Source organism: Sciurus carolinensis, chromosome 7 (assembly GCF_902686445.1).
Source record: "Sciurus carolinensis chromosome 7, mSciCar1.2, whole genome shotgun sequence".
Taxonomy (NCBI): domain Eukaryota; kingdom Metazoa; phylum Chordata; class Mammalia; order Rodentia; family Sciuridae; genus Sciurus; species Sciurus carolinensis.
Genome location: NC_062219.1, coordinates 97,486,294 through 97,507,453, shown reverse-complemented (window position 1 = coordinate 97,507,453; position 21,160 = coordinate 97,486,294). Strand labels below are relative to the sequence as shown.

The 21,160-nt window shown below is 33.1% G+C and overlaps 1 protein-coding gene across 6 annotated transcripts in view; it reads right to left on the bottom strand.

Moving 5' to 3' along the window:
* Khdrbs2 (KH RNA binding domain containing, signal transduction associated 2) overlaps nt 1–21,160 on the bottom strand; it is a 616,356-nt gene that overhangs the window by 368,979 nt on the left and 226,217 nt on the right. For all 6 annotated transcript variants that reach the window (XR_007109614.1, XR_007109613.1, XR_007109616.1 and 3 more), the window contains exon 3: nt 14,694–14,810. Coding sequence is in view for 2 of the 6 variants with exons in the window: in XM_047559804.1 (XP_047415760.1) it covers nt 14,694–14,810 (117 nt within the window). In the remaining 4 variants the exon portion in view is untranslated. The remainder of the gene's footprint in view (nt 1–14,693; nt 14,811–21,160) is intronic.

Genomic DNA, 21,160 nt, shown 5'->3' with positions numbered 1-21,160 from the left:
GCAGAGTTTCCACATGGTTGAACATGTGGGGTGCTAGACTCCTCCCCAAAACCTTTCCTAGGTATTTATCCTGTCAGGTTGTTTTTATATTACATTCTTTTACAGCAAATCAGTGATCTAATAAGTATTTTTCCTGATATCTGTGAGCCATTCCAGTAAGGTAATGAGCCTGAGGATGTCAACTATTAATATCTCCAATTCTTAGCCAAATCAGACTGGGGAAATTTCTAAGGGGGACTAGCATGTCTGAGTGGCATCTGAAGTAGGGATCAATCTGAGGGTCTGAGCCTTTAACCTGTGGGGTCTATGCTAACTCCAGGCATTTAGTATCAGAAATGAGTTAAAATGTCAGACAACCAGTTGGTCACTAGGATTGTGTGGAGAATGGGAATGAAACCATACTCATCTGTAGTAAAAAGTGAAGTATTGAGAATAGTGATATATCAGAGAAGAAACAGGAGGTTTATGTTTTCCTTCGAAATACACTAAATATCTTATTTTCTAAAAAATACGGTATAAAATTTTAGATTTCAAAGAATATTGAACTTAGGGCAAAATTTGGATAAGACTTAAGGCTATTCTTAACTCTTTTTAGTAAAGTGTATCTCAATGAAAATATTTAATGACCTTAAAATATCATCTGTATGTATGCTGACATATTAGACCCTTGATTGCTGGAAATGAACTCTGTTTCATATGGATTTTTTGTGCTTACATAGGATAAAAGAAAAATTCTGGTTAGTATATGATTAATTATGCAATGTACAATCCACCTTTACAGCCACTGGACTTCCTATGTGTGCACATTCCCCACATATCTTTAGGTAGGATATATGGACACCTTAAAAATACCAGACCTATCTTATTTGCCATTTATATAAGAGCATGATTGTATGCCTGTGGATATGCACAAGCAATATCAAAAACTAATAACTTAATAGCAACTTGTTTTCTTAGAGAAATTGGCAAATTACCTGCTTAAATTAATGTTTAACTTTCAACTAATAAGTTTGTTGAATGTGAAAATTTAACTGTCAACACCTGGGATAATTCACGTGATCCTTTGTTTTAGTGTGTAAATAGTGTGCCCTCAGATCACTACGATTGAGAAGTAGATGAAAATAGTTTTGATTCCTTTCATGTGCATTGAAGTCTCTTTCTCCAGCTTATAATTAGAATTCTGTTCAATAATTGAGGTAAAAAAAAATAACAATAGTAACATTTTTATGTGCAAGTGAAACTGGCAAATTGCATTCTTAATTCAAAAGCCTGGATGAAGTTTATTGTGGTCATAAATTATCTTCTAATTTTCTTAATTACAGATGATAATTAACAATATTTTAGAAATTTTACATAACTACCCAAGCATAATGTACTCTAATAATAATAAAATATCAAAAATTTATAATAGTATTTTTAGTAGTAGGTGCAATAAAATATTAAGATTAGCAACAGAAGTTGTTTGTCTATAGCACTGTGACCATGTATTGCTTGACATTTGAGGGAAGGGAGTGCATTTTTTAATGTGGGTGTAGTTTTAAACAAAACCTTCAAAAATTTTAAGGTGTGCTCAATTTATCTGACATCCTTCTCACAAAACTGTTTCTTAAAATGTATGACATTTTATAATTGAATAAATTAAATCTAACATCTATTATAATCTATTATAATGCCCAAGAAATTTCTTCATAAGTAGCATTATCAGGAAACATAACTAGGTTTACAAATTAATTTTTAATTCCCATGCAATAGTTCATGGAAGACAAATAATCTCTAGATTAATTATCTAAGCATATCTATTCTCAATTACATAAAATAGCCTAGTGGTTCATCTGCATTCAGTACCACTAACACAGCACAAAGAAGAAAAAGATCAGAAGTCTAAGCTGCAAAGATAAAACAGAAGTGAGTATGGCATATTAACAGACTTGTGGATTTTCATAATAAATCCATCTCCAAGATTTTCACAAGTAAAGAAATGATATGAGACATGAATCTCATGGATTATACTGACACAGATATGACTCTATTAATATTATACATAGATATTGCACTTTTATTTAAGTGAATGTACATATGTAGATGTGAGCACCTTTTCTGAAAAAGAGATATTATCGTCTGAAATAAACCTTGTAACTTCTAGGAGAGGAAAACCCCCGAGAGCCCCAAGAAGACAGACATTAAACTCAAAGACAAGAGTTTAATTTTAAAGTAGAAGAGAAAATCAAAAAGAACACAGAACTTTTTTGGAATAGCCACAAGAGATCCACCACTAAACTGTCAGAGCTGAGAAACAGGAAATCTGCCTTAACATCAGATGCGAGGGAGGAGATGAAGACTTCTAATATCACCACTCCGGTCGCCAGTAATAAGACAGGGATCTTGCGGCATCTGTTCAGTCTGATATAATTCTTCGGTGAGTACTCTCTTAGAACAATATAATTTTCTAAAGTAGCAACCCTAGAGTGTGCAATTCTTCAGAGAAGGTTAAATTTTCCTCTTGGATATAGAGTTTGAAAATGCCACTGCTAATTACATGGAAATATTAGACACTTCACGAATCAATTTGGTAGAACTATTTAAATTGATGCAGATGGTTTCATTTATCTAACAAATCTAGTCTCTCTGGCTAGGGAATCTGAATCACCACTTTACTTCTGAATTCTGGTATCCTCATTTAGGGCATTGATGGAAAAATATTCTCCCAAATCTTAACTTAGAAATAATTATTTGTGAATGAAAAATGAGCAACTGATAAGAGAGATTTTCCTAGATCTAAGAGATGTTACCAATGTCATGTAACTGTACCAAAAATCAAACAGCATATATGCAACCAATACATTAGGAGTGCTTTCTAACTTTCTCAAAAATTTACAGTGTTATGATAATTATAGTAATGAAAAAGATTTAAATGTCCTTGTATTCTTTAGCTTCGATAAATAACTTATAAATTCTCTATTGTGAAAACACATGTTCACATGAAGACATACATACATCTTCATAGCTGCCTTATTCATAGTACTCCAATCTGGAGACAACCTAAATTACCACCAAAAGAAGAATGCATAAACAATTGTGGTGCAGGCACCCAATGGGAAACTTTTAATGATATAAAAGAACAAACTATGAATACACATTGCACCAGGGATGAGCCTCAAAAGCATACGTTAAGTGAAAGAATGCAGGAACATGGTGTATTCTAAGTACTAGAGAAGTCCATTTATAAAATTCTGGAAGAGGGCTAAACAATAATAACAAAAAGCCAATACACATTCACCAGCGTTTCAAGGATGAGCAAGGCCCACCAGAATTTTTTGACTTGACTGTGGTGATGCAAACATTATTATATACATTTGAATGTTGAAAAGTGGTAGATTTTAGTGTATGTCTGTCAGATCTTAATGAAGGTGATACAAAAAAATAAATAAAGAAAGAACAATCTGGCCCAGGTGGTGTTCATAAAACAACTGACTAAAGGTAAAATGTCATCTCTAAAGTGGAATTTTAGGTTCGCAATTTAAATAACATAGCAATGTGAAAAGAATATCTTTATAGATGCTCAGTTAAATATACCTGATTGATTTTCTAACCTATACAACTCGATAGGGATGAAGAAATAAGGAAAACTCTCATCCTAAAAGAATCTTTGAACTCCAGAGCATGAGGCTTTCTCAGAAGAACTTGCAGAGACAGTTCTCTCCTCCTGAGGGGATGAGCTTCCCTACATGCTTGTCACCACAGAGAGAGCTATAAAACCCCGTATAGGCAGTGGACTCAGGCACAGGAAGTGCTGGGTTCCCATTTTCCACCCAAGATACAGTGTCTGTGATGAACAGGAGAGAAGATGGATCATGACACTTTCATAAATAAGTCACCTCTAAACCTTTCAGATTTGTAGACGCCTTTGATATTTAAAGTAGTTTGGATGTAGTTTCTACTAATTAATCATGAGTTGCAACAGTTTAAGATACATCATGAGGAAACAGTAAAGTCTATTTCTTCTATTGCTATAATTCCTTGACGCTAATATACTAGGTAAAGCAAGCTAATTTCATCAAACTGGTCTTAATGTTTGTTTGTTTAAGCCTGTAATTAAATATTTCCTAAATTACAAAGTCATTTCAGGCAAATTACATTTGTTGGGCAATGATATATTGTGGCTATACACATGAATGGATTGAATTTATATCTTGATGTTCTCTGCCAACTTTAAAGATTGTATAAATGAAGGTATTGGATATATGATGATATGGAAGCAACATATATTATACCTAAGATCAGATGAAGGAAATTTAACTCAAGCCTACAGTTACCATCATAATATTCGGAAACAATAAAGGATTACCTAATTTTAATTTTAGTATTGTAGGCAATTAATTTGAAACTACAGAGGTGTAAACAAAACATATGTGTGTGTTACTCATTATGACATCTTCTTTAAGACAAGTACCAGTAATAATAAAGTGTTCCACATAATTTACTTTTGATCATTATTAAATAAAATGTGGATAAAACTTTTTAATCTAAAATTTATAGAACTGGCATCCTGAAAATAGCCAAGGAAGGAAAATAAGAATAGGAAAAGCATTCCATAGAAGCATCTACTGATAAAAATATTTTAAAACATGAAAAAAAAAAAAGGGTGAGAAAACAGTAAACTCATTATTGAGAAAAACAGCAAATAGAGGGTTTGGCAAAATTAGAAATATGAACACTAAAGTCTTGAAGAATATTCCAAATTCTTTTAATCAAGGTCTATATTTTGTTTGCTTCTATTTCCCTTTCAACCCCACAGTAAAGCTATAATTACAGTTATTAGCAATTATATGCCTATAGCCTACGGATTCCTTATCTAGAAGAAACCACATGCAAAAATACTGGCTGAGGTGATTGCAATCCATCTCAAAATTCTAACCACAAAAACAAAGTAATGTAATGTTATTATTTTCAAATTCCAAAAAAATGCTAAGTTTGCACAAAAAAATCCAGTAAACTTCTTTGCAGATAACATTTTAAAAGTAAATATGCTTGTAAAGAGTGTTAGTTATTTCTTATATAGAGATATTTAAGAAAAAAAGCATAAGTGTTTCCTTTATTGGCATTTGCTACGCTTGCTCCTGCAACTAGCTTGTGCCACACCAGACAGTGCAGGACTACTACTCACACGTAGACTGTCTTGAGAACATTGTGCCTGCAGTGCACAGGAAGCAGCCCTGCTGCAAAAGTCAAGTGCTACAGAAATTGAGTTTACAGAAAAATAAATAAATTTTCACTTGTATTCTGGGTATTTCATTTTCCTCAGTCTTCTGACTTCAATCTTGGTGAACCCATGCCCACAGAAAACAATTAAAATTGAACTTAGTAAAAGAGCTGTGTAGCATCATTAACTGGCCAGAAAGCAGAGGTTTCTCTTTTTCAACAAGGGTTATCAAGAACCTAAACAAATTTTCAATTATTCATGACAACTCTATTCAACAAGGGAATGATTCAGATATTTGTGACTGATGGAATTAAATTACTATTCAACCTTAGGATGACTTGTGAAGTTAAAAAACTAATAAAGAGATAACAGAATACTAAGTCAAATAAGCATTACTGAATCTAATGAAATTCAGATTCTAAATTAGTGCTGATGATGCACTTGAGTTAAGTATAGGATTTTTCTCCTGAGCATTCCCACTCTGGCACATTATCCTCTTAACTGTACCTCAGAATTCCCTGTGCTGTGCTAGAACAAGTTATTCAAGTTTTTCTTCAAAGAACATGTCTTAAATTTGCATCAAGTTCCAACCCTTTGAAACAAATATTTAATAGCACCTTTCAAAGAACACATAAATAATAATAGCAACATTTTTCATCAGAAAATGTTCTTGGAGATTGATTACTGGAGGCTGGGAAGGGTGAGGAGATGGGTACAGAGGGAGGTAGGATATTGGGTAGCAAAGCACAGTTAGGTAGAGGAACTAAGATTTAGTCTTCTAATGCAAAGTGGGGGGTAATAGTTCACAGTAATCTATTAGGTATTTTATTAATAACTAGAAGACAGTAACTTGAAGCCTCAAACAAAGCAGTGATAAGGAGGTAGCAATGTTATTACCCTGATTTGATCAGTACATAATGTTCACATGCACTGAAATATCACATTCTACCTAATAAATATGAGCAATTACTATGTGTTAATCAAAAGATTTTTTTTTAATTTAAGGAAATGGAAATAATAACCTCGTGTTCATTACATACTGCATTCATATATTGAATTATCACATTTTACCCCAATATATGCACAATTAAAATAATAATTAACAATAATCACTTAAAATAAGTATCATTATTTATGAGAGAGATAAGAACTAGATGACTAAAGATATAGGAATGCAGTACTAAAAATATAAAGTTTACCAATAATTTATAAATTACATATGAATATGTAATTCATAGATTACATATGTAATTTCATAGATTACATATAGATTTGCCTTAGGACTCAGCTTGGACCTTCTTAATTTAGGGATCTAGTAAAAAGAAATGTCAACAGTTACATATATTGCAGGTAATCTTGATGGTCCATGTACTGTGTAAATTTCTGTTATCTACATTTCACCTTCTATATGAAATGTAAGAAATGCCTGATGAAATAGCAAACCCAGTTATGTTCTGTTAGCACGTAAGTGCCACAGAAATATTCTGGAGCCTAAACAAATATTCAATGATCTGTCTTGGTCAAAATGAGGAACTAAGAAAGAATTGCACCAATCTAGGACTGCAGCAGTATTGTCTGTGGTGCGGTAGATTTCCCCTCCTGGAATCCACCCAGTATCCTGGGTAAAATGCTGGAGCACTTGCTTTTTCAAGTTATAATAAAATTAAGCAGCCTTATGGAGAAATTGGACCTACCTGCCCAATTAACTTAGTTCTGTGACTTTAAAGCAGATGTTCAAAATCAGAAAGACCACCAGATTTATAGCACCCTAATATTTTTTAATTAGAACTTTCTACTTTGGGTTATCTTTGAATTACCTCTTTGAAAGCCGTGTCCCTTACTAGCAAGTTTGAGACAAAACTTTGACATGAGATTCCATCATTTGGGAACATGGTTAAGTCAGTGGATGTTTCAAGTGAAAACAAAACAGAACATACACACACACACACACACACACACACACACACAAACTCTAGAACTTGTCAGTCTGTAGTGATTGCCTTTAGAGTGCAGTAGAAATCTAGCATTTGAAAAATTGCTAACAATGTTGGAAGTAATTTTAAAATAATATATAAAATATTGGTGTTGCATTCCACTTACCTGTAGTTGCATAACTAACCATGCCAAATTTACTGGCCTTCAATAACAAACACTTTATTATGATTATAATGTAAATGGATTCTGTGAGTTAGAGATTCAGATCGAGTGATAAGGGTATATTGCCTCTGATTTTTAGGATTTTTAGGGTCAAGGATGGTGGACTTGAGCAGCAGTTCCCTGAAATGACTAAGTACTAGGATCATCTAAAAAGTTCTTTATTTGCATGTATGAAGCCTAGACTGAGACTGTGCAAAGGCTGAGCTACACTGGGAGTCTCCACAAATACTGCACATGTAATGCTGGCTTTCCTCACAGGAAGCAGCCTCAGATTTTCAGACTCCATGCAAGGCATCTTTGAATTCCAAGAAAGAGTGATTCTTCACATGAGGACAAAAATGCAAATCTTCTCCCAATGCAGCCTCAGAGTTCACAAATAAACGCTTTGTATTCTCTTAGTTATAAGCAAGTCCCCAAAACTATCCAGATTCAAGGAGAAGAGAATTAAATTTCATTGACCTATCTCCAGAAGAAATGTCACAGAATTTGAAGCTTTCTTTAAAACTGTCACACAATGTGAAATTCAAAATATTCCTAAGATATATATACCTGGTTCCTTTCTGGATTGGTTATATTTCATGTGAATTTTAATTATAATATTTTGTCAGCAAAGGTCATGAAAAAAATGATAGGCCTTGTTTAATGGGAGAAAAATACTCTATCAATTAGACGTGAAATTTCTGTTTTTGTAATTCTATTTACTTAATAGTTCATGAAATAAAAATGTCTTGCAATAATACGGGACAGGCTTTGACTTTGAGATTCTCTTATTTCATTTTTCTTGGGAGTAAATGATACAGTCCAAATAATAAATGACAAGTGACAATGGATGGAAAGCTACTATATTAGCAGCATTTAAAACAAATTTTACTCATATATAAACTATGGATTATGACTATGACATTTAGCCTCTCAAAGTTTTCAAACAGTAGATCTAAATTGCAATAATTAAAATGAATTTTTCTAGGTGTAAATAAAGTCAGAGTAGAGGAAATTAATGATTTAAGATAATTTATCTTTTATTCACAATACATAAAATATAGCTACCTCACACTGTCACTGAAGCTTATGAAGAAACTAAGCCAGGATAGATTTATGGCTTTTCTTTTTTCATTCTAAAGTTATAGTACACCACAGAGAATAACAAATTAATCAAACACAAAAATAATGAAGATGTTAATGTGAAAAATCATATATCACAAATATGACAAATTTTACTCAACCCAATTCTTATAATTATTTGATCTCTTAGAGTCTAAATATATTTTGAAATAATTTATTGCTTCAACTTTGAAACACTGGTTTCATTGAGTCCCAATGAAATATATATATGTAATTATTTTTGTTACATATGCTATATTTCAGGTGGGATGTTTGAATCTGTTAACTTCAGAATTCACATCAGAGAAACACAAGAATGCAGTGAGGAAAACAAAATAAAATTCTACCAATCTGTAATTTATGATACTCTCCTTCTTCACAACTTCAAATGATAACTAAGTAAAAGATTGTGCCTATTCTTCTATCTCTGCTGGAAATCAAGATAAGCTAGGAATTCTTTTTCACAAAAGGTAAGTTGAGAAATAAATATGGCTAATCTACTGAGCAGTAGTGAAAGTGCCTGATCTCTTGATTTTTGCAGGATTACAAGTTGCTTTGGTGTTCAGGGTATTAAAGAGGTGAAACAGGAGTCTACGTAACCAGTCTCAGCCTGATTGACAAGCAATGAGCAATGACTTTGGCCCTTCAGGATTTGAGAGACTGTGGGCCTGTTTGATGTTAGAACCCAGAAGCCAAAAGAGAAAAAAGACTGGATGGTGAGGTGTTCACACCCACAATGCCCACCAGGCAGCCACAGGTCTTTGAAGGATTTTAGTTGATTTTCTTGTTGATGAAAATCAATCTTGCCATGAAATCAGAAAGGATTTACTAAAGTAGCCATCACCAAATGACAGAAGATATATTATAAAACAGAATCTGCACTTGTTATTAGCACATCAAAGAGATCAAGCTTGCCTTGAGAATTATCATGCATTTTCAAACAAAGCTCCACCAAAAAGTACTTTCCTTTTAACATTTTAATCACTAGCATGCTTTAAGACCACATTCTATAATTTCCACTATTTAAGGACAATGCCTAAATCCGTAAGAAAGTTGTGTTTACATGTTCCTGTTTTCTCACCCTTGTCTGGGTGCATGCTGCCACTGTCTCTCTGACCTCGTTTAGAGGATAATGCTCCTCACCCTCTCCAAAGATAAGCTTATAGAACCATGGCTTCCTCTGTTCTCCCTCAATAATCTTTGCCATCAACAGGACTAAAAATAGCAGCACTCGGTCTGAAGTAACAGTAAGTTACTCCAAAGATTGCTCAGAAGCAACTGTTAGAGATGCCACCAGCTGCATAGTTATTTTGAACCAGCTGGCCATATGGTATGTATAGGAAGGACTTAAGACTTCAAAGAAATTTCTGAACTGTCATTTAATTTCCTGAGGTATTTTGAAACATCACAAATATGCTGTATATTTTACTTTCTAGATTTCTGTAAGAATATCTTTTATCCTCACAATACAAAACTTATCTTTTGTTCAAGCAGTCCTGGATGGTTTTAGGTAGAAGGTGGGTTCGTGTAGCTTGGGAACTGGCCAATGTGGTAAGGAAGCCATGACCATATGGTAGTTTGCTACTGGTAATATATGAGATATTACTAATTTTATCTTGCTTTGGATTTTGTTTACTTCTCTGCTTACATAGCTATTGATCAGGTATAAATTAAACAAAAAGGTAATGTTTCCCTTTCACCACCAAGAACAAAGTAACACAAATAAAGACATTAAATTTGTTGAGCCTTATTACACATGAAGTACTTTTATATTAAGCAGCCAATTTTATAATGATCTGGGAATGAACCTTAAAATTTTATTTTTTTTCTGTCTAAAGATTAAAAGTCTTATTAGATCTGCAACAGTGAACTTCAGTGAGTTTATCACTCTATCCCACTAATCCAAATGATTACTACTTCACCATTGGGGGGTTACTGGAGATTGAACTCAGGGACACTCAACCACTGAGCCACATCCATAGCCCTATTTTGAATTTTATTTAGAGATAGTTGCTTACTGCAATACTGTTGCTGAGGCTGGATTTGAACTGGTGATCCTCCTGCCTCAGCCTCCTGACCCACTGGGATTACAGGCATGCACCACTGTGCCTTGCCTTTATTTACTATTTTTAAGGAAAATGTCAAACAGGTCAGGGTGACTAAGTAAATTACAACTTTGTAAAGGCTTGATTCAGCTTCAGATTTTTTATACAGCATAATATTGAATCTATTCTTTTAAAAAAATTGTTCCAATAGTTATACATGACAGCATGAATTTTGACACATTGTACACAAATGGAGCATAACTTCTCATTCCTCTGGTTGTATATGGTGCAGAGTCAGGTCGTGTAATCATACATATGTATAGGGTAATAATGTCCATCTCATTCCACCAACCTTCCTACCCACACACCTCCTCCTATCCCCTCCCCTCCACTCTGCCCAAACCAAAGTTCTTCCATTCTTCCCTATTCCCCACCCCCCATTATGGATCAGCATCCACTTATCAGAGAAAACATTCAGTCTTTGCTTGTTTGTATTTGACTTATTTCACTTAGCATGATATTCTCCAGCTCCATCATTTACCTGCAAATGTCATAATTTCATTTTTCTTCAAGGCTGAGTAATATTCCCTTGTGTATATGTACCACAAATTCTTTAACCATTCATCTGCTGAGGGACATCTAGGTTGGTTCCATACTTTGGCTATTGTGAATTGAGCTTCTATAAACATTAATATGGTTGCATCACTGTAGCATGCTGTGAATCTATTCTTGAGTAAATAGAAGATGTGGAATAAATAATTTTGATTTAGTTATTTTTTCCTTGACTTGGACTACTAGCCAAATATTTTCTTTTATCATGAGATAAAGATCAAGTTTAAGACATACACTGTGTAGCACATTAAGAGAATCCACAACATGGGGAAAAAATCTACATTATCATTTCTGCACAATGGTGAAGCCGATAAACTTATTAAGTGATATTTTCTGACCAGTCACCTGATCATGGGAGCAGAGGAGATGACTGACTTGGACTTTTAAGTATGTAAAGAGTGCCTCATAATACTTCATTCTTGTGCCTTTCTTGAATAAAAAGTGAAAACCAGATTTGCAGCTGCATGCTGATTTCCTTAAATGCCTGCTGATCTAAACTTAAGATAAACATAGTTCATCTATCTTCGTATGGCCTAGTTGAGAGGAACTAACTAAAGTTTGGTCAAGGAGATAGTTTCCATCAAGACAGGTACATACTAGTACATGTGTGTATGCATTTGGACAAAGTATGTTACAATGCCTATTAGATATCCATGTTAACATTTTAAGGAGGTAAATGTTTAAATCTAGATTCTATAATTTAAAGAGAGACTGGAAAATGGACAAGAAATTTTAGGTTCAGAAGTACATAAATAGTATGAGACCATGCAGGGAAGAAAGAAGTCTGAAGTCCAAGCCCTGGTCTTAGAGGTTTGAGAGAGGAGGAGGAGGCAGTCCCAGGGACTGATAAGAAGAACAATGAAGAATGAGGGCAAGCCCCAATTGCCAAGAACTTCTCAGTGAGTTCAATCCCCAGCACTAAAAAGTAAATAAATTAATTAAATTAAATAAATAAATAAATAAAAGTGAGCTAAGAAATCAGGTGGCAGCCAATGGGGGAAAATATATTGTGTTGTAGTTATTAAAGTGATATGACTATAGTTGTCTTAATAGTTATGCATAAGGTCACAGATAAAGGTATAGGTTTCCCCCTTAGGCCTTTATACTTGGCATCATCTCTCTTATTTCTGATCTGTCTTTTGTTCAATTCTTTTTATCCTAATGTTCTATTTGATCACTGATTTGAAATACTGCTCCCACCACTGTTAACCTCTTTCCCTTCCCCCATTTTACTTTAATCCATAAAAATTACCAATGTCTGAAAGTACAAAAAGTACTCCATTATTTACTGTCTGTGTCTCCCACTGGAATGTAAACTCTAACAGGGGAAAAACACTATCATTTTAATTACTATAAACTAGATCTGAAGCTGACACATACTATGCTCAATAAATCCTATTTCAATTAATGCATGAATATATACCTGTTTGTATAACTGCATATATGTATATATAATATATACATATATACATTTACTTAGACCCATACATACTTTCAGTGTAGAATCAGATAGATTTTATTTACTTGTTAGAACAACAACAAAATCATGGAAAATCTTCCTTCTTGTTCAGGTGTTATTACAGAGAGGCAAAATAGCGGCACAGTAATCAACAATTTACCAAAGATTTATCTTTATCTTAATAAAGCGTTTACTAAGGTTGAATTTTTATATACATGCCTGGCCGAGTGTCTAATACTTTTAACAGTTAAGGCCTAATCTGGGTTTGAGAAAATGCATTTTATAGTATGATATATTATTTTTATCACTATTAAATATTTTTATTTTATTTAATTTTGCAGAGAAATATGAAAACACTCAAAGCAGAGACAAACATGATGGATCACCAAGAAAGTAATAAGAAACAGAATCCTAAGTAACAGGTAATATTAGTAAATTAAACCTAATGGAAACTTAATAGAAGGAAATTTGTTTCTATTGGATTTTCTAGCACTTGTGCTGGTATCTAACAGGCTCACAGGGAAAAGGAATCCAATTTAAAAATTTATGAACAGCAAAAAATGTCCAAATACGTAGGGATAAAAATATATACCTATTTTAGAAGATAGGGAGAGACTACATGAAGATTCAAATAAAAATTGAACTAGAACATTTCTCCAGACTATAGAAGCTTACAGTTTAATGAGATAAACAGATAATTCAGTAAAATACATTACGTGATGAGAAAGTAGTCAGGTTATTGTAGGAGTTCAGGGAAATTCTGCTGGAGAGACAATGACTGACAGATTTTTTAAAGCATGTGTAAGGGCACAGAAGCCCACACAAAAATTATATTGCAAGACCATGAGGAATCTTGGGAATATAACGAGAACAAATATGAAAGAATATATAAAGGCATAGAGATTATCATGTGTCATTTTATCTCATGTGCAAAGAAAATCTAAATCAGTTTGGAGCTAGGGTCAAAGCTTATCATGACTAGATGCTCTTAATTACTCGTAATATTTCTTCTAAATGGGGCCAGAGAAACTAGAGGCAGGATTGGCAAAAATATATTCATTTCTGGAATTACATAGTATAGAATGATCACAGGTTATAGAGATCCCTGTTGTCATTTACAGAGTGGACTATTGAACCATTCTAAAACAGCACCCACTTAAGGTATCTTGCTGAAACTCTAAATACAGACTTATGACAATAACTTATTTTCTGCACAATATATTATTCACCAGTTTGGTGGCATTTTCCACTAGAAATTCCTTCACTTAAGATGTTTCATTAATAGTTTGAAGAAAGAACTCCTAAGTAGTTTTTAAGTATTCCTGTAGCCAGCTATGTGCCTGAACATTTTCATTTTCCATAATAATATATCAAACCATAAAATTAGAATATCATCAAATGATATTACTATACCAAGCCACCACTTCCCAACAAATTTTCAAAGATACTTTATGAATAAATCTCTACAAATAGTTATTTCTCCCAAACACTGAATTTGCTCACATAGAAATTGCTATCACTTTATAAAATAGGAAATGATGTAGTTCAGATGTGAAATAAATGATTTCAAACATCAAACTTGAAATATTTCTTGGATTATCATTCTTCTGAGGGGTCAGATGAGTTGTTTAATATCATTGAAACATTTCAAGACATAACCAGGATTCTCTTAGATTTGCAGATAAGTATTTGAAATTGCTTCAGGTAAGAGGATCAAAGTGAAATAGAGCAGCAAGATAAAATGAGAGAATGATACAATAGATGTGATTAGGTGATAAGATTGAAGAAAGAAAAGAGATCCAGCTAGGGAATTAAAGAAAATGAACACAGACATATAGAAATATTCTACACAGGATGTACAAAGTGAAAAGGTATGATAGCAGCTTACACAAAGGACTAAAGTGGATAAAAATGCAGAATATATGTTCTATAAAAAAGGGGGAAGCAATAATTGATTTTTATGAAGATAGAGGAGACATCAGACCACGCAACTGGGTGGTTCCAGAAGACAGAAATCATAGCCAATGTTGGAAGGGCAATTCAGATGAGCTTGTAAATGTGACCACCCATTTAACAGGTAACTCCTGCCTGTGTTAAACATTAAATTCAAGATCAGTACCTTTGCTTTATCTCTCATTGATCCTTTGCCCAGGATAGACATTTTAGCACCTGTTTCTTCCTGTAGCCTCTTCAAGGAGTTTCCTCTTGGTCCAAGCAATTTCCCCACAAAATTGAACTAGGAAACAAAATCAATAGACAGTCTGTTTTAGGGTACAGTAAAAGAATGATATGCGTCAAGAATAACCGAAGGGTTATATGTTTTTCCAACTTTATAATTGGGTGGGAAAGTTAGGCCATCCAGAGACATGAAACTATTTCAGACCCCTATGACCCATTTAAAAAGGGATACCTGTTAATAGAGAAATGCCAATATTAATACTATGCTAAACACGTATACTTACCCAATTGAATGATTACCATCATGCTTTATGGAAAGAAATCAGGGAGAACCACAAGGGATGTAAAATTCTATAAGCTTTTTCTCTCTAAATAGATTATCAACTAAATTTCTTTAACCTAAGTCCATAGATCTTCAAAATTTAAAAGTTTACATTTAAAATTTATTTATAAAATAAAATATAAAGTTAATTTTTGTAAACATTGATGATGCCTATAATATTCTATAACAAATTTCATGACTGGGAAGAAAAGCACTTAATTATTCTCCAATCTTATATTCTCTGTTTTAGAGTTGTTCTTAGGACAAATAAAAGAAGTGAATAAAAAAAGCAAATAAAAGAAGTGAATAAATAAAGTTAAAAATAGAAGTACAGTATACATACATACACACACACAGTTTTTGTAAGTGAAAAATTCTGGGATTACAAACAATTTGCTTATTCATCCTAAAACATGGATAAAAGCAGGCAGATTAAGAACAATTATCAGAGTTTGCATCAAAGCTACTAAAAAAATTATCAAATCAAATGTCCCAGATTATCATACATGCTACAAATAATTAATTATAAAATACGAGGTGATTAAAAAGTACCCAAAAGTATGTTGGAGCATGAAGAACAAACAAACAAAATTCAGTGATTGCTAAGTCAGCATTTTTCTATTTCTTAAAACCATGATTCCCAGAACCAAGTTTGTCATATAAAATAATTTCCTGAGACTTGGGGTTTGGACAAACAATAGATTGGGGGGAGAAAGAGAAAAATGCTGAATGATGGCTAACAAAGAGATTCTCTTTTAGATAAGATGATATTTTAAAATGGATCTTGGTGATGCTTGAATAACTTTGTAAACAAACTAAAATGAATGGATTATATATTTTAGAGGGTATATTATATGGTATGTGAATTATATTACAGTAACAATATATTTAAATGTCATTAAAATATTGTAAAAACAAATACGTCATACTTAACTATAAAAAATGAAATATTTCCCCCCTAAGCTCATGTTAAAGAAGGATATTTACTATAAACACATTTATTCAATATTGCACAGGAGTGTTATTTGTTGTATGTGTAGGTATACAGATAAATAGTATAGGTTAGTACCCAGGAAATTTAAGCATAGATTACTAATTATTTTTTAATATACAAGTCGATGGAAGAAAATCTGTAAAGTCTTTCAACAAATGCTGCTAAAAAATTATGTCTATATGCAAAAAAATAAAAAGAAAGAAAACAAACTTAGACAAAAGCACCACAGAAATACCTTTTATACCTTACTTCACACTTAGGCAAATAGGCAAATCTACCTTATTTTCAGATTTTTTTGGGGGAGGGGAGGGCATTGAGGATTGAAGCCAGGGTGCTTTACCACTGAGCTACACTCCCAGCAATTCCCCATTTTTCATTTTCAGACACAGGTCTCACTGAGCATGCTGAGGATGCCCTCAAACCTGTGATCCTCCTCCCTCCATCTCCTGAGTCACCAGGATTAATAACTGCACTACTGCACTACCAATTATTTTCATATTGACCATAGATATAAATGTAAAAGCTAAAATTATAAAGATTCTAGGAAGAAAGCAGGAATAAATACTGTAAACTTAAACTAGGAAAATATTACTTAATTAGGAAGCAAGATGCGCACACACACACACACACACACACACACACACACACACACAAACCTGCTGATCCAGAAATCCACTAAAAATTGAACAGAGAAGTCACAGATGGGGGGAAAAATATTTTACATCTGATAAATGACTAGTACAGAAAAATCTATAATAAATTCCAACAACCAATAAAAGCACATATACATGCAATCCATAATGGCTAAAACTAAAAGAAGAATGTAGCCAAATGAAGACAGAACAAAAAATGATGGAAATGTGGAATTACTGGAGGAATCACTGTTGGTAATTTAAAATGAAACAGGTATCTTGGAAAGAAATTGAGTAGTTATTTTTGAAGTTAATTGTAGAGGTCCATTAATACCCAGGAATTCTACTCTTAAGTATTTACCCAAGAGATATAAAAACATATGTTCACAAAATAACATGTATAAGAAAGTTGATAAGCAGAGGTGTGGTGGCACATGCCTGTAATCCCAGCAGCTTAGGAGGCTGAGAAAGGAGGATCTGGAGTTCAAAGTCAGACTCTGCAAAAAGAAGGTGCTAGGCAACTCAGTGAGACCCCATCTCTAAATAAAATACGAAATAGGGCTGAGGATATGGCTCAGTGGCCAAGTGCCCCTGAGTTCAATCCCTGGTACGCTGCTCCCAGAAAAAAAAATGTTGATGAACTATTATTCACAATCGAAATTAAACTAGAAATAAATGAATGTCCATCCTAGGAGAACAAAGGAGTTTACACATAACTAGAAAAAAATTAATCAGTGGATGACACAACATGGATGTATCTCACAGATACTTGAGAGAAACAAACTAGATACAAGAGTATGTCATGTTAGATTCTACTATGCAAAATTCTAGAGGCAAAAGTAATATAGGCTGTTAGAATTCACAATAGTGGCTGCCTGTTGAGAATAGAAGGCTGGAAAGTTTGTGGCTAGAGAGCATCATGAGGATCCATGTGGAGTAAGGAACTGTTGCATTTTGTTGGAGATATAGGTACACTTTCCTCAAAATTCATCAAGTTGCCCTCTTAAGGTCTGTGTAATTCATCTCATATAAATAACATTTCAATTAAAAGTAGAGAAAAGGAAAATGAGGTGACTGAAAAGCCATATATATAATTTTACAAATAAGATCGTGGTGAAATGTACTACCAGAAAATACTAGTTCCACAAGTTGTACAGAGGAATCTGATTAGGTTTACAGGAAATACACTATTCTTAACTATGTGGACTATTTCTGAGAATTAAATGGGAAATATCCCATAGCTCATTTTAACAGGCTATTATAACCTTTATTCCAAAACTAAATCAGAAAAGGAAATTTATAGACTAGAGTCACTCATAAAAAACAGTGAAAAAATCCACTCAACAAAATAGTAGTCTAAGCAAGATCTGTTGGAAATACAAAGAATACATCAAAACTGAAATATGTTTATTATAGATAACAAAATAGTTTAAGATTTATAATCACTAATTGTAAATTACTCATTAAAAAATGTAGAAAAGAGCTAAAATTAGATTTGGATGGAAAAAAATTGATAAAATTCAAATTTAATCATAGAAACATCATCTTGTGAACATAAGAGGAAACTTCCTCAACTGACCTAAGATTTTTACTCAAAATGAAAAAAAAAAAAAAAAAGTGAACATAATGGTAAAACAAAATTGGAAACAAGGTAAAAGTGCATTCTTTTTTTTTTTTTTTATGAAAGTATTGCTTTATTTTAGGCCATATCTTTTCTGTATCTATTGAGATGATTTAAATATTTTTTCTCTTTTAATCTGCTTTTGCTGCCATTACTTATTCCTTCTCTAATGCTTTCCCTTTCCTTATGTAAATCCATGTTTCTGACCTAAATCAGGTCAGGTTCCCCTCTCTCTGAAGTACTTCTTTTTTTTTTTTTTTTTTTGTATTATTATTGTATACAAATGGGATACATGTTGTTTCTCTATTTGTACATGGAGTCAAGGCATACCATTTGTGTAATCATACGTTTACATAGGGCAATGATGTTTGATTCATTATTTTTTCCCTTCCCCCCACCCCTCCCACCCCTCTTTTCCCTCTATACAGTCCTTCTTTCCTTCATTCTTACCACACTCCTTATCCCTAACCCTAAACCTAACCCTAAACCTAATGCTAACCCCTCCCAGCCCCCATTATATGTCCTCATCCGCTTATCAGCGAGATCATTCGTCCTTTAGTTTTTTGAGATTGGCTTATCTCACTTAGCATGATATTCTCCAATTTCATCCATTTGCCTGCAAATGCCATAATTTTATCATTCTTCATTGCGGAGTAATATTCCATTGTATATATATGCCACAGTTTCTTTATCCATTCATCAACTGAAGGGCATCTAGGTTGGTTCCACACTCTGGCTATGGTGAATTGAGCAGCAATGAACATTGATGTGGCTGTATCTCTGTAGTATGCTGATTTTAAGTCCTTTTAGTATAGGTGTTGGCGAGGATGAGGTAAAAGTGCATTCTTGATATCTTATTCAAACCCAAAGATAAAAGCAATTGAAGAAGAATAAACTTAGAAAAATAAAAAGATGTAGTTTATACAATTATATATATATATATACAAAACTTAATTTCAAGGAAATTATTAGTAAGAAAGCTTAGCAAGTTTCCTTGTAAAAATCAATATTAAAAATAAATTATATTTTTGCATTCCAGTAACATAATTAGAATATATTTTTAAAAAGAGATGCTATTTAAAATAGCAACAACAGAAACTCCCAGATATTCTAGGAATAAATTTATTTATTATTATTTTATTTATTTATTATTTATTAATATTTTATTATTTTATTATTATTATTTATTAAAACTTCAAAGAATGTGTGAAACACATTACTAAAGATATTGTACACATACAATTTTAGATAGCTCATGCTCATAAGACACTAAGTTTATGATTGTTGCAGCAGCAGTAAGAAATCTAGATACCTAATGCATAGTCTGACTATCCATAATTTTAAAAAAAATCACTTCATCACAGCATCACTAAATTCTGGTACATTCTTCATCATTAAAATAGAAACAGGGAAAGTACAACTTCATTAGAAATTAGACAAAAGTCAAACTAAAGTCACAATTACATATCATCTTAGATGCATTATGATGATAAAAATGAAGGCAGATAACAAGCATTAGTCAGAATGTGACTCCATGGGTATTTATATTCTCTCCTTTGGGGATACAATAATTTTGGCACTATATAGTAAATCTATAAAAGTATTTAACCTATATCTTGGCATTGGTGGAAAATGATAACCAATTCAAGAATAGTAAGTGGTAAACCTGACACCATAACCAACACTGATGACTAAGTGTCCCAATTTTTTCCCAGATCCCTTTCCATGTACACTTCCTTTTGTTATGAATTTTGTCAGTACTGAAAAGTTGCATGAGATTTGAAAAGTGAGCATGAATCAGTGTCCATTATTGTTGGCAAGTCCTGAATAATCAGACAGGAGCTCCAACTACATGGATGCAGAAGCTCAACACACCTCTCCATAAGCTCCCACTTCATGTTCTCTGCAAACTTTCAGACTCTTTCCAAATTCCTGCTTTGTGTTCAAGATCTGCTTCCCAATGTTTTGTGGTGCTCTGGTCTTCTATCCTGAGATCTCAGATCTGCAATGCCTATGAATGACAACTTTCCTGAGGTCCCTTCTCTTATCTCTTCCACCTGTTATACTGACCCTGAATTATAGCTTATTAACTATTGTATATAGAGAGTGGCTTCTGTATGCCTGTCAGAATCCTGACTAGTACAGATGGCTAAGTAAATCATGACATATTCACAGTAGAATATTAAATAGCAGCAAATATTAATTTCCCATGACTATAAGAGATATCATTAATAAATACAAGAAATATAGTTTAAAGCAAAAAATTCAATCTTTAGATGTATGCCACTATTTTTGTAAAACTCAAACCAAGTGAAATTAAACACTAGGAATACATGAATTAGTAGTATATGTATTCTCCAAATAACATAATACACAGAAAACTTGGGATCTGTTAATCTCTGACAATGGGGAGTAGGGGATGTTGTCCAAGGAAAACCCAGGCAGTAGCAAAACAATACTTTATGTTTTAGACTTTAACTTATGGGTTCAATGATGCTCATTTATTTTCTTTTACATTGTATGTAAAAGTTACACATATTCTCTTGAATGTAATAAATATCGCATAATGGTTATAAGACATTATGTAGAACAAGTGCAGCTGTGTAAAATTTGACTGGATTTCTCTTTAGTTCTCTGTTACAGAAATTTCTTTCCCTTTTATTGATGATAATAAAATATCTAACTCAAAAACACCAAAGAACTCAAAGTGATGTCTCTACTGGGAAAGCTTATGATTATGAAAAGAGACAGCACTTCACACAATTCTGGCTAAAGACAACTTATTGACAGAACACATACAAGGTCCCTACTCAAAGGATTTCTGTTCTTTCCCTTGGTT